The sequence below is a fragment of the Solea solea genome, chromosome 10 (assembly GCF_958295425.1).
Source record: "Solea solea chromosome 10, fSolSol10.1, whole genome shotgun sequence".
NCBI classification, from domain to species: Eukaryota; Metazoa; Chordata; class Actinopteri; order Pleuronectiformes; family Soleidae; genus Solea; species Solea solea.
The window spans coordinates 17,981,329-17,994,864 of record NC_081143.1 but is presented as its reverse complement, the minus strand read 5'-3'; the positions used below and the strand labels follow the sequence as shown (position 1 = coordinate 17,994,864).

At 41.0% G+C, this 13,536-nt stretch overlaps 1 protein-coding gene across 2 annotated transcripts in view; it reads right to left on the bottom strand.

The window, feature by feature from the left end:
- Positions 1-13,536, bottom strand: part of LOC131467656 (phospholipid phosphatase-related protein type 5-like) — a 43,373-nt gene that overhangs the window by 28,817 nt on the left and 1,020 nt on the right. For both annotated transcript variants that reach the window (XM_058641682.1, XM_058641681.1), the window contains exon 2: positions 9,871-9,981. In XM_058641682.1, coding sequence (XP_058497665.1) covers positions 9,871-9,981 — 111 coding nt within the window. The remainder of the gene's footprint in view (positions 1-9,870; positions 9,982-13,536) is intronic.

The following is a 13,536-nucleotide window of genomic DNA, read 5'->3' as shown; positions in this document are numbered from 1 at the left end:
TTGAGTGCTGCTCTGTGACATGCTCTGTGTTCTAAGGGGTTAATGGACAACCTTAACATAACCACGGTTCAAATCTTAGCCCTCCACTTAATCAATTCCCAAGAAGTGAGGTTCTGGCTCATTAGGAACAGGTTTTGGTCTTCATGGGGTCTACTGGTTCTGGCAAGGCCAGTGTTTATACCAGAAAAGGTCCTAGAGAGGTAGCACAGTCCTTAAATGACATGTAAATGCTATTCATTGATCAATATGGATAACAAGCATGAATGGGCTTGACTGCCATCTGGTGTCACTGCATTGTATTACAACACACGCTGCGAGACAAGTGGAAGACAGACGAGCAGACTGATCGAAAGCAGTGGACAAGCCAGGAGGGAAGAGTCTTAAAGAGAGGACGGGGAGAAGCAGCAGAGGGAAAGTGGACGGAGATAAACAAATGGATAAAACGGTTAATGAGACATTAGTATATCAGAGATTACGTCAGGGCAAAGCCAAGTGTGCCACTGGGAAATAAAAAACAAAGCGAGAGAGAGAGAGAGAGAGAGAGAGAGAGAGACGGGCAGCAGAGGATAGCGAGAACAACAGGGCAGAGGAGGTGAAAGAGAGTAAATGAGGATATATGAGAGGGTGGAGAGGAGAGAAAGGTAAAGTATAAAGCAGGAACAAACAGGCGTTCATCTTTTAGGCTCAGCATCCTCTGTTTCATCCTCTGCCTCCCTCTTTTGTCTTATTACTGGTCCTAGTTTATATCCAAGCCTTGTTCATCTCATATCCATCAATGCCCCCCCCCCTATCTCCCAATATCTGTCAAAAAAATCTTCCCTCAATCATTTCACCCTCACGTTCTCTGTCACCCTCTTTTTTTTTTGCTGAATTGGTTTTATGCCTCTCAGTCATCATCGCTGTCACATCTCTTTATCTGCTCTCTCACACTCACACACACACACACACACACACACACACACACACACGCACACGCATGCCCTCTGTATCTACAGGATCTGCTTCACTCCCTGACTCCATACACTCATTTTTCATTTCTTGTCAGTACACATGCGGCGTCTCTCTCCGTGCCAGTGGACATATACATATCCATGAATAGCGTATTTAAATGTTTGCATCTATGCACCAAAGAACAATCACATAATTCCACAAAATGCCCCCCCCCCCTCTCTCCTCCTCCGCAGCTTACAAATCTGGAGCAACAAAAGCAGATGCAGACACACATACATATACACATGTTCCCTGAAAAAAACACTATACAGTGCATTTAAAGGCTCTCTCTATACTGTATACTATATAACAAGTAGGGTTGCAAAGGGGCGGCACATATACAGACACTTTCCAATGGGAAATTTGGGAATTAATGAGAATTAACTGGAAATTTGGATCATTTTAACCCTTTAACACCGAGCATAGCACTTTGCATGACCTTAATTACGAGACGGTTTGTGCTATCAGACAAATTCTGAAGGTTTCTGACAGCTGAGAAGTTGCACATCAAAGCCAACATGTGGTTATTACGGGAATTTTTTGGACATTGAGACAGATTTTTTTTATTTTAAATGTGTTTTATACTGATCAAATTTTAAATATAACACAAAATCTGGTGTTCATGTTCAACTAGTGTTTTTTCAAAATAAACCTTTTATTTTTCTTAATTTTAAGTTGCTAATACACTATTTTAGCATGTAGTAAATTATTTTCCAAAAGTTATTTTGGAAAAATGGGCAAAAACACTCACATGTCACAGGACATTTTCTGGCCCTGTTATGGTTAAAATAAGCAGAGGGTTAAGAAACTGACTCGTACATAAATATAAACGTTTTTGTTTTGTCATAAACAGACAATTAAAAAAACATGACGCAGATGTATTTGTAAGTAGAACTTTATGAATGCTTAATTCTTTCATCGAACAAGCAATTCTTCCACTGAACAACAAAAACATGAATATTTCTTACAGCCTTTCAAAATGTAAAATTAAAGCAGCTTTCACCCTCCCAAAACAGTCCCATTCAACATCAGCAGCATTTCTCCCAAAGCTTCTCTAGCCTGGTTTCTGCATATTTAACAGAAATAAATATTTCTCATTTCTTTTACCATCGATAATTATGTTCCCAACCTTGATTCAAACTCTGCAAACCCTAACAACAAGCATTATCATGTATTATTTGTTTTATCATACACACATATTGCCTGCACTTTTTCCAGGAATCAGATAACTGCACAAAAACCCCGGTCCAGAATCTTAAATACATGATAGTCTTCAAAAGTCTCAAAATGATTTCACTGCCCAGATCAAACAGAAATGGTATGGAGACAGACTCGGGGAGATCAGAGGACGACTGGGATGTTATTTTGCTGGAGGGTGACAATGTATCTGGAAGAACATATCAGATCTCATAAAACACTTTGTGATACAGAAACTGGAATGTATCCACCGCGGTCGTCAGAGACCGCATGAATGTTGGAGGCGGGGGGGGTGGGGGGCGTAGAAAAATATTTGGAGGAGAAATTGATTTCTTTTGTTGAACTAGAAACGAGCAAATCCTGGACAAAGCCATCATGCAGAGGTAATAGATCCAAAACTGCCATGAGAGGACAAATGGATTGAAAGTGTCGACAAAACACACCGAATGAAGACATTTTCCTGATGTGAATACAATCTGAACAGCCTATAAAATAATGACAAATACACTGCACACTCTGTGGGATGTAATCCACTCATTGTGTGAGTATAAAGCTAGATTCAGTGTTATATATGCGGCACATACCACTGCTTCCTTTTTCTTTCTTTAAAAAACACTAAATAAAAGAAAGAAATTGCAGTGGCATAGGAATCATTTTAATTTTCTGTGGAGTGAATCATTAACAATTTCATAATTGGTATCTTGATTGCATGGCGTAAGCCTCCTCTGTGACACACAGTCATGTGTCTGACCACAGTCATATATACGAGAGCATCCATCTTCATTCTGAATGTAGATTTATGAGGCATCAAGGGCCGAGGACCAGAATTTGTCTTACATAAGCAATATTATCTAACACCTGTGGTCCAAAGAGGAATTTATATTTCTGTTTATGATCACATAACGTGGCCTCAGCGCTGGATTCACTGATGAGATATATGAACATACATTAACAGGTTCTCTCTCTCCTCTATCCTTCCCTCCCTCCCTCCTTGATAGTGATGAAGTTAACTGAAGCAGCCACTTAACAAGTGTATCAAACATCCACCAAGTGAGCTGAGAAATCCCAGAGCAGCACACGGGTGCTATTCCTGCAGAGATAATGAGTTTAATATTGAATGAATAATGTAAGAATGTGAGTCTTTGTACATAATGTGCATGTGTACTGTGTTCATGACAGGACAAACAAATATTATAGTCCAATTATTCTTCAAACTAAGCAGAGAAAGCTCATTAATGAAGTAATCAATACAGTGATTTGTTCAGAGACATGATGAAATCTAAATTACTGTCTGTATCATAAGAGATGGAGCGGCAACAAAGGGCCCGTGAAGGGAAGTTAAATCAAGCTTATTATCGAGATCATTATGTTCAGTGATCAAGATTTAACTGAACATAACACATTAAATGTTTTAAAGCAAGGCACCAATGGAAAAACTGTTAATAATAGTTGAGTTGGAGCATCTTGGTCTTGGCACAAGCAAAACGGTTTGGAACAAAACATATTTGGAAAAGAGCAAACACACAACAATCGTGTTGCTCGGAAGTATGCACTGAGGCAGTGTCAAACCCAGCGGGGAACCTGAGTGAAGTAAGCACATGCAGAGAGCTGTAGGGAACCGGTACATTTAGAATGCTATTCAAGACTGGAGACCCATAATGCTGTGCTGCTGCTGCTGCTGCTGCTGCCTTCAAACACAAACCAAACCCAGTCAAACAGTCCAGAGGCTCTCTGTGTGTGTGTGTGTGTGTGTGTGTGTGTGCACATATGCTGTCAACAAGCAAGGTAATTCATTCATTCATTCATTCAACTTCCACCGCTTTATCCTCCACAAGAGGGTTGCGGGGGCCCTGTGATGGACAGGTCACCAGTCCATCACAGGGCCACATAGAGACAAACAACAACCCTCTCTCACACTCACACCTACAGTCAATTTAGAGTGTCCAATTTACCTAATCCCCAAATCTGCATGATTTGGACTGTGGGAGGAACCCGGAGAACCCAGAGAATGTGCGTTTTGTGTCCTTGATGTCATGTCAACAGTTCCTGGGGCTTTGATAACTTTAATGGCTTTGATGAAGTCAATGGCTGGAGCTCATATATACATTTGCTGTGACTTGCAAGTACAGGGGCCAACTGCTGTGAATCTGCAGTAAAACAAGGGCTTCAGGAGAGCCAGAGACAGGTTTTATTACATCAGTTGGCAATGGATTTAGCTCTAGTCAATGGTGAGTTTGTTCCACTTACAGAAACAAGTGGATATGTAGTGCAGAAATTCCTGGGCCATGGAGCATTTGGAAATGTGTACCTGTGCATGAGGTCAGACACAGAAGAGGTTGTGGCTGTGAAGGTTATAATAGAAGAAGACAGTGAGGAAGCTGGAGATGAGGTGGGAAACCTTGAGAAAATCAGGGAGCTTGACCCTGACAAAAACTGCCTGGTCAGGTTTAACAGGCACCTTAAACTCCAAGGAAATTTCTTTCTGGAGTTTGAAAAGCTGGACATGACTGTCAAAGAATTTCTTGGGCGTTCTGGCAGGCCATTGAATCTCTCTGAGATACAGATGGTCACGCAGCAGATGCTGGTGGCCCTGACTGCTCTAAAGAGCATTAAAATGGTGCACGGCGACATCAAGACAGACAACATCATGCTAATCAACCATCAGCTCCAGCCGTGTAAAGTGAAGCTAATTGACTTTGGTGTGGCTCAAGATGTGTCCGACCTGGACACTGGTGATATCTTACAGCTCCTTCCACACAGGGCCCCTGAAGTATTACTGGGCCTTCCACTGAATGAGGCTGTAGACATGTGGGCCCTTGGCTCTGTCGTCGCTTCCCTTTACATCAGCGGGGAGCTGTACTCAGGAGTCTGTGAACTGGCTAAATTGGATGATATCGTGCAACTGCATGGTCAGCTCGATGATCAACTGCTCAATAGTGGACTCCACACCATGGAGTATTTTTATAAAGACACAGACTCAGTGTGGCAACTCAAAACAGAGTGCTGCTGTCCAACAGGGGACGCCGCAGCCAGCTTCATAACCAGTGACAGGATCGGGTTCCACCAGTTGTTGAGGGATGTGTCATCGAGGCCCTTTACCAGTCTGGATGACCTTGTGATGGCTCGCCCAGGTACTGCTGGATGTGAGGACACACGGGTCTTCATAAGCCTCATTAAACAAATGCTGCAAGTGGATCCGAGGCAAAGAATCACCCCCGGTGAAGCTCTGATCCATCCATTTTTTACAATCAAACACTTTCCTAGTGATTCCATTAACAAGTCACCGGGCTCTAACGCTGCTGCCGACAATAATGATAAAACCATCCACAGCTCGCTGACATGCAGTGATAACAGAGCACCTGAAAAAGCTGGCTCAGACGACCCCAAGAGCCTTTTTTTTTCAGGAGGATTCACAGATTCATCTCATGGCTGTTGAAACGAGGAGGCACCAGAGAAGCAGCTGTGATAACATACCACCATGGAAGCTGGATGTTTCATTAGATCATTAGGAAACGATTGCTTTCAGCAATTAGAAACAATAGCAGACAGGGCTGAGTAATTCAGAGGGGGAAAAAAAGTTTGAAATTGCAATACAGCCTACTGCAATACTCGTAGGAGGCGCAATATTTGTCAAGCCAAAATGTGTCAGAATATCATTTTCGATGAATGATTGTCTTGATCTATACACATCTTATTCTACAGACTGAAGAGAACACTGACGGAATAGTCAGTGAATAGTAAGTCACACTAAATACTTGTCATTTAACCTGTTGAAACGTTTTTTTGTTGTTTTTTTTAACTTCTGCCAAAAAATTTATTTTAATACATGTTTTCCTGTAATGTCTGGATATGATCCAATGAAATGACTGAGAAATAGTTATACTGTGTGATTATTATAGCATAGCTAACGCAACAAATCTAATGGTGGCCTGAGATTTTTTGCACAGTACAGTAGATCATTAATCAATTATAAGGTACATTATTAATGACACAGAAACTGGGGAAATGAGCATTTCACGCTGCCTGTTAAGCAAAGAAAGGAACACAATTCAAACAAACACCTGGAAGACTGGAAGATTTTTAAAAAATCTGTTTTGGGATCATTTGAATCAGATAGTTGTGCATAAAAAAATCTCAGTTTATCAGCAGTTTACTAAAGACTTTAATTAAATCACCTTTCTTCCTCTTATTGATATGAAGTTTGAACTTAAGCATAAATGATTTGAGTTGCCTTCATAGCTGTTTGAGTTAACATGAACAGGTGTAACTAATACAGTGACTGATGAGTGTATTTGTATATGAAATGTTTTAGCTTTATATCTAAATATTTTTTTTGCAAAGATTCATGTCATCTATCAGTGTTTACCCCAGACTTGATCTCTCTCTGTTGAAGTGACTACATTTTTTATTACAAGTCTCCTTACATTATCAAGTTGTATTTGTCAATACATTACTACGTGATCGGTTCTTAATCGAACCGTAGTTAGCTTGCTCAGAAAGTCTGGTTCTTTTGGGGAGGTGTGAACTCTGATGTGCATCAAAGAAGCGAACTCTGGTCCTCCCAAAAACATGGGTCTCGCTTCGCTTTGAGTGAACCAAATGCAGGAAGCGGACTACAACGCAGGGCATTGTGGGTAAACACAACCTAAACAACGTGCGTGTCTAACGATAGTCTTTGTTGCAGCGTATATGACCTAAAAAGAATGGTTATTTTACTTTAAACCAATGTGTCGGCTATTGTGACGACATAAAAATCAACATACTTCCAGATAGAGCCTTCTCAAAATGTGAATATAAAAGTTTGAAACGAGAATGTACTAGATTGTACTGATTGCAGAGACTCTGATCTCTCACACACACACACATTAGGGCATCTGCAGGGGGAGAAACAACACCTCAGAGTATCATCAGACACAGCACAGGCCACAGACCTGAGATACTCTGTGGTCTGACGCTCAGCAGTCTTTATTTTACAGAGCTCGCAGGATCACAGGAGAATGCAGCTAACGAAGCATGGGGAAGGAATGAAAAGAGGAAGATAGCAACGATTGGGCACAAAGGCTCAGTGCCATGAATTAGTAGCTACAGAGCATCCACGCCAACAATTAACCATGTGATTAAGACGTCCTACTGTGGTTACAGCTGACTGCACACCACTATTCACGGCCACTACTATTACTCCTCTACTATTGATGTTGGTTGTACGCTCAGTGCGATCCACTCAAAGAGTCTTAATGTAGTCAGTTGCAGTACTTTGTAAGTCAGCTCCAGAACAGATTTTCACAGTAGGACAGCCTAGCCTGGATCACAGCGACTCGTGCCCCCTCCTCACACCCGCCAGTGTCTAAAGAGAGTCAGGAATAAGCTGTATCAAAATGACTTTTTAAAGAGTGTCCTTTGAAGTGGTGCCTCTGTTAGGCCCCAGCCCAGTCTCTTGTGTGGCTCACAGCGTGACGGCAGCGATCGCGGCAGTGTGGCGTGAAAACAAGACAGAGGAACAAGGGCAGAGCGAGAACGAGAGAGGAGGGCGAGAAAGACTTATCTGCCTTCCATTATGTTGTTTTCGTCCCACGCTGCTCAAAATTAAATTGCATGAAATCATTCTCACATTTTACTCTAGTGTTGAGAAGAAAGCGACAGCTACAATGGACAGAGGGGAAGAAACATGGAAAGGGAGAGGCAGACAGTCATCAGAGCAGAGATGGGTAGAGTCTTTACATTTAAAAAAGAAAAAGAAAAAGAACAAACAGTGGGACTGAGGCAAAGGGCCGTGGTCATACGGATGAAGATGAAACGGAGCAAGCGACAGACGTCGAGAAACAAAGATTTAGATTTTGAGGCAAACGACAGATAAAAATCGCATGATAAGAAGAGGAAAAAAAAAACACTGGCTTTTTGAACCGAACAGAAACGGGTAATGATGCTAATGAAACAGAAACGGAGGGGGTGCCCTCCGGGGGGGAAGCTACGTCACAGTAAGCTGCTCCATAATGCACACTGCAAAGGAAAGGGATTTAAAAATACCCTTCCTCAAGGTAAACTGCAAAGCACACAGATTCATTCAGGTGCGTACACGGTAATTCAAGTCAAATCATGATTCTCATCATCAAATAAAAGCAAAAGGGCATAATCCCCGAGGGAACATGGTGGCTCGGGTGACAAATGGAGAGGAACCACTCTTCCTTAGGCTCAACTGTGTTTATGGGACTCTTTGAATAAAAAAGGTGAAAAGGATACAAGAGGATTCTAGTATGAGAAAAGATGTTGGTGACCTTTAAGAAAGTGTGATGGTGGTGAGGAGAACGGAGGACGTTTGAGTGGGAGGAGAAGCATGAAGCTTTCCGAGTAAAGGAGGAATAATGGAGAGATTCATGTTGCAAAAGATATAATGACATGGGGTAATACGCGCTGGAGAGGAGTGATGTGGAGGATCTGTATGAGAAAAAGTGACTGGGCAGCCCCTCAAGAGACCGTCAAAGAGAATACTGGGACACGGGAGGAGCACCGCTGTCAGATATGAGACGAGAGATGTAATACTAGACACACAATGAAAAATTACAACGTCGGATCATCATTATAAATCCTCAGGAAGATGTCAGGAAGAATTAGGCAATAAATACCAAAGCACAATGGAAAACCATTGTTTAAACCTTCAAGGATCATGGGATATTTGAGGAATAAGGAAAAGCAGCTGTAAAAGTGATTGCATTGATTGAAAGCAGATGTGTTGCTTGTGGCAAAGAGCAGGTGAAAACACTACAGTCTGATCGGCTGTGAATGACTGAAGACAGATAAGGAGGTGAGAGGCTACTGCAGGTGAGTTAAAGAAAGATGCTATTTTTTATATATTTATCTTCAGATAGTTTACACTCAAAACTCTTGGTCTGAGGACTGTTTGCACAATTTCCACCAGTCTTCATCTTCAGGTAATATTTATAACGCATAGAAGATGACATCAATTTTTTTTTTTTTTTAAATTAAAAAGCAAATATTCAAAAAAAAAAAAAGGTATCCATTACAGCTGCTTTGTTCCTGATGATCTGCAGGCTTGGAGCATGTTAGCGGTGTCACAGATTAATTGGGTTTCCATTCTTAATTAGGACAATTAATTAGGGAAAGTTGCTGAGGCCATGTGCTCCACTGGGTCATTAAAGGATTACAGGGGGAGAGAGGATTCGTAGGAACACTAGAGGAGTAAATAAAGAAAAGAGATTCTCGGCCACAAGGTCACTCAGGAAGACCCTTTTTATGATGACCTCACCCTCCTGCTGAATGTTATCACTAAGTAAGTTATGTACTGAGGGTAATTACCGCAATTGTGACAATTAAATCAGACCGATCACTTCTTTCGGGAGTCGGTGAATTGAGAAGCCCGCTAATTCACGCTGTTTCCCAAATGACACCCATTGTCGTCAATCTGCCATGAGAAATGTGAAATGATGGGAGAGAGAAGTGCGAGAGGAATGGAGGAAAAGACGAGGGAGAACATTCACGCGCAGGCGAACCATAAAATGTGCTTTCATTTGTCCATCAGTTTGCTCTGCGTGACTCCGAATTCTTACAGTCTGAGAAACTCTCCAACTTCCAAGAGTAAACAGCGAGGTCCATTCTCAAAAACACCTTAAAATATGCTTTCAGGAGGTCAGATCATCTGAACACTTGTTTATTTGTCCAAACACTCACCTCCACAAAGAGGAAGCAGGGCACGATGTAGGTGCTGGTCTTCTGTAGGCTTTGGTCCAGACCAATGTCCCTCATCGCCCTCCTCTGTGCTGATAGCCGGCGGTCAGTCATCTGTGGGGGGTCAAATGTCACACCTTCAGTCGACAGATGTGATAATAATACATCTCTTTAGTGTAAAGCAGCCACTTTTGCTGACCCTCGGAGACCAAACTTGTTGAGTTTCAAATATTAAGAGACTCATCAGTGTCTGTGACCGAATCACCACTAAAATCGAATGATTTCTACCTTGTTATGGTCATAACTTGGCTGCAGGGAATTGGACCAAATCTGTTGTTTGCTTTTTGACTTTTTCTGCTCACAAGAAAAAGCTCTGGTAATACTTGGAGGAAAATAACTGTTAAATGCTGTAGAAATACTGTTCTACTGTTTATACCAGGGTCTGTGAGCAAAGTGGAGCTGAGGAATTTTGACCGGAGTGTGTAGAAAATGAAACAAATAACTATGAAAAATACACTACTGTATTACTCCACTGTTGTAATGATGTCACTCTATATTTATTTGGTATAGAAAGTTTGAGAACCACTGGGCTCAGAGATAACACACGGTTTGACCTATTGGAAAAAGGAGACATCGGCCTGGCACCTCTATTTATTCACTGTGTAAGTTTCAACTCGGAGACGACAATGAGTCAGTAACAGGCAACACAAGAGTGTAAGTCAGTAGTGGTTTATTTATCTGTCTGGCTCAGAGTGAATCTTACTGCCAATATTCCAAGGTCGGGAAAGAGTCAGAGCAAACTGTCTCTTTTCTTCTGTGTGTCTTTTGGAATTTGTTACCGGGTGAAACGGAACTTGCTTAAACGCGAGTAGACGACATTGATGACGCTCTTGTCTCTCAGGTGATGTGAGGTCACACAGGTATGTGTCGCGTGACATTCATATGGGATGAAAAGAGCAAGCTACTCGTAACATTCAAGACTGTAGGAAAAAATAATGTTTTAATTGTTTTATAATTGAATTCATAGTTTAGAGATATCATTATCTTACAAAGCAGTAATTAAAATGCTGAAATGTAACATTCTGCATAAAGCTGCATAATTCTGATATATTTTAGTGCCAATACTCAAAATGATTTGGTCAAATATCAACATTTCTTTTTTTTTATGTAATATATGCATATTTTACTATACAGAGTATACTATTTTGATGTCCTGTGGTAATGTTACAGCACATTTCAAATCTATTACACACTGAATATTAAAAATGGTTCAACTCTGTAAAATTACACCAATCACAATCACATTTATCAGAAGAATGTAAATGGAATATTTTTACCCAATTTGTTCAACGCTATTGAATGTATTATATATTATATATATAACACTGTCACTACACATTTAAAACCAGAATTCCACAATCAGCTTTTCTGCCTAACAGAGAAATATCAGTAGTTTGGCGCGTGGATGTTTCTCAGTGTCACTTGTGTTAATCAAACCCTGACAGTGAACAAAAGAAAAAGATCTTCAGTCATGTGAGGACAATTTACACCTGTTGAGTTCCAAATGTGTTCTTCTACACCAATTAAAAAACATTCACCGGCGCCGATAGCCCCGAGCTTTACAGTGTCACTTTTATCAACAATCGTGTCTGACCACAAAGACAGTCATCTTCTGATAATCTGATAAGACCAGCATTTCTTATTATCCAACAAAGACACACACACACACCAACCAAACAAACAAACTCACCCACATGCAAAGATGTCCACAAAGATGTGTTCTGCATAATACATCAAAAAACCCGGCACACACACACACACACACACACACAGCCTAGGAGAGGGAGGTAATTTAAAGAATCGGGAGGAAATGAGGTTGAAAGGAGGAGAAGTAGAGTGGAAACAGAGGAGTGATGATCAAAAACAAAAGCCTGACAGAAGGAGATAAGAGAGGCAAAGTCATGATGCAGACACTCAGAGACTCTTCAGAAGTAAAGAGGGAGGGGAGAAAGGCAGCAGACTCAGCAGTGAGAATTAATAGTGAGTGGGGAAAACAGCGAGAAGTTGAGGGGAAAACAGAGTCAGTGCCAAAAGTAAGGATGGGCAAAATCAGGAAGAGGATGGTGAGAACATTTTTGAGGACCTGCATCAGTGAATTGCAGAGTGCACATGCAAATGGCAGTACTTATACTCTAAATAAATAAAGGCAGCCTCTGCTTCTTTAATTTCCTCAAAGGGCATTCAAAAGCAAAGCCTCTTTGAATCAAACGGCAAATGCGATCTTTGAAAAAAGCGATGCTATCAATCATATGACACCACTCTTTCGTGAATTAGAATTTTATTCATTCAAATTGCGAGTGGTTTTTCCCTCACTGATAATTGAACTTATTCCCCTCATCTCCATGACAATTATCTCACCGACTTTATGGCCGAGGGTGAATCTCTGCTGCCTTGTCAGCTCCCCCTCATAATCGATGATTGTTATGGATGAGAGAGGACACGGTTTAAAATGCATCCATACCTTCATATTACATTTGATTACCTATAAAACAATAACCGATTCTGCCATATTCCAAGGACCAATTGATGGGAACCGTTTCTTGTACAGCTAAAGGGAAGGAATCCTCTGAATCACAAAACATGGGGGAAATGTTAAATGATTAATTCCTGTTGCCAAAAGCAAAAAAAAACAAAACACCATCTTGTGACGATACAAATTGTATACAAAGTTCTTTGCATTTAAAGAGAGCATTAAAACCTGAGTACCCTTAGATCTCTCATCTGGAAAAGTTTAATCCAAGAGGAGAGTGTAATACCAAAGATTACTAAGGTGAAAAAGTGTTGAGATCCTTTTTAAAAATATGTCTACAATGTGTGATGCATTCTACACACCGAGCTGCAGACTAATAGTCAATGCGCGATAAAGACAAAATGACCCCAGGTGCTTTCACTGTGTCCGCAAACTTGAATTATCCGGCAATGAGGCCCCTTTTAGGCGATTTCTGTTGCACATCAAAGATTTATCATCACCACCGTCTATTTATAGTTTTACATTAGACAAATGGGCAAAAGGTCGGGGAACTTCTTTTGCAGATCAAAGCCACAATGTTTTCACAAGTCGAACGTGTGTTTTTTCCATGGAAGCACTGTTTAAGTGTGTTAATTATTCATACTGTGGTTCGTATAAACGCTTTTCTTCCCCTCTATCTTCACTTTTACCAGTAGTGCCTCTTGGGGAACACCATCCCACTACAATGTAATCCCAATGTAAGTATACAAGCGTATATACAAGCAAACCTCGGGAGCAGTTTTTAATTATTCAGTTGGTGAAAAAGCTTTAAAGAAAAAAAGAGCAGAACAGGTTGTACAAAACGAAGCAGAAGATAAAAGGATGGTATTTTGACCATATTGTCCAGATTTGTCACCCAAAACACACACAGATAGAGAGGGCTGTCTCGTACGTTTGCAGTTTTTGTGTCTTCTTTTATGTCCCCGTCGTCTCAAGCAGTGAAAAGCTATCAGGCACCAAGGCTGGTGTGACTGATTGTCTCTTATGTTGCTGTCCATGTTGTTCAGTATGATGTGCATCACCCAAAAGCTCGCACTAGCACCACAGCAAACAAAGGACACACTCACTATCTGGAATAATCACCACAGACACGCACGCAC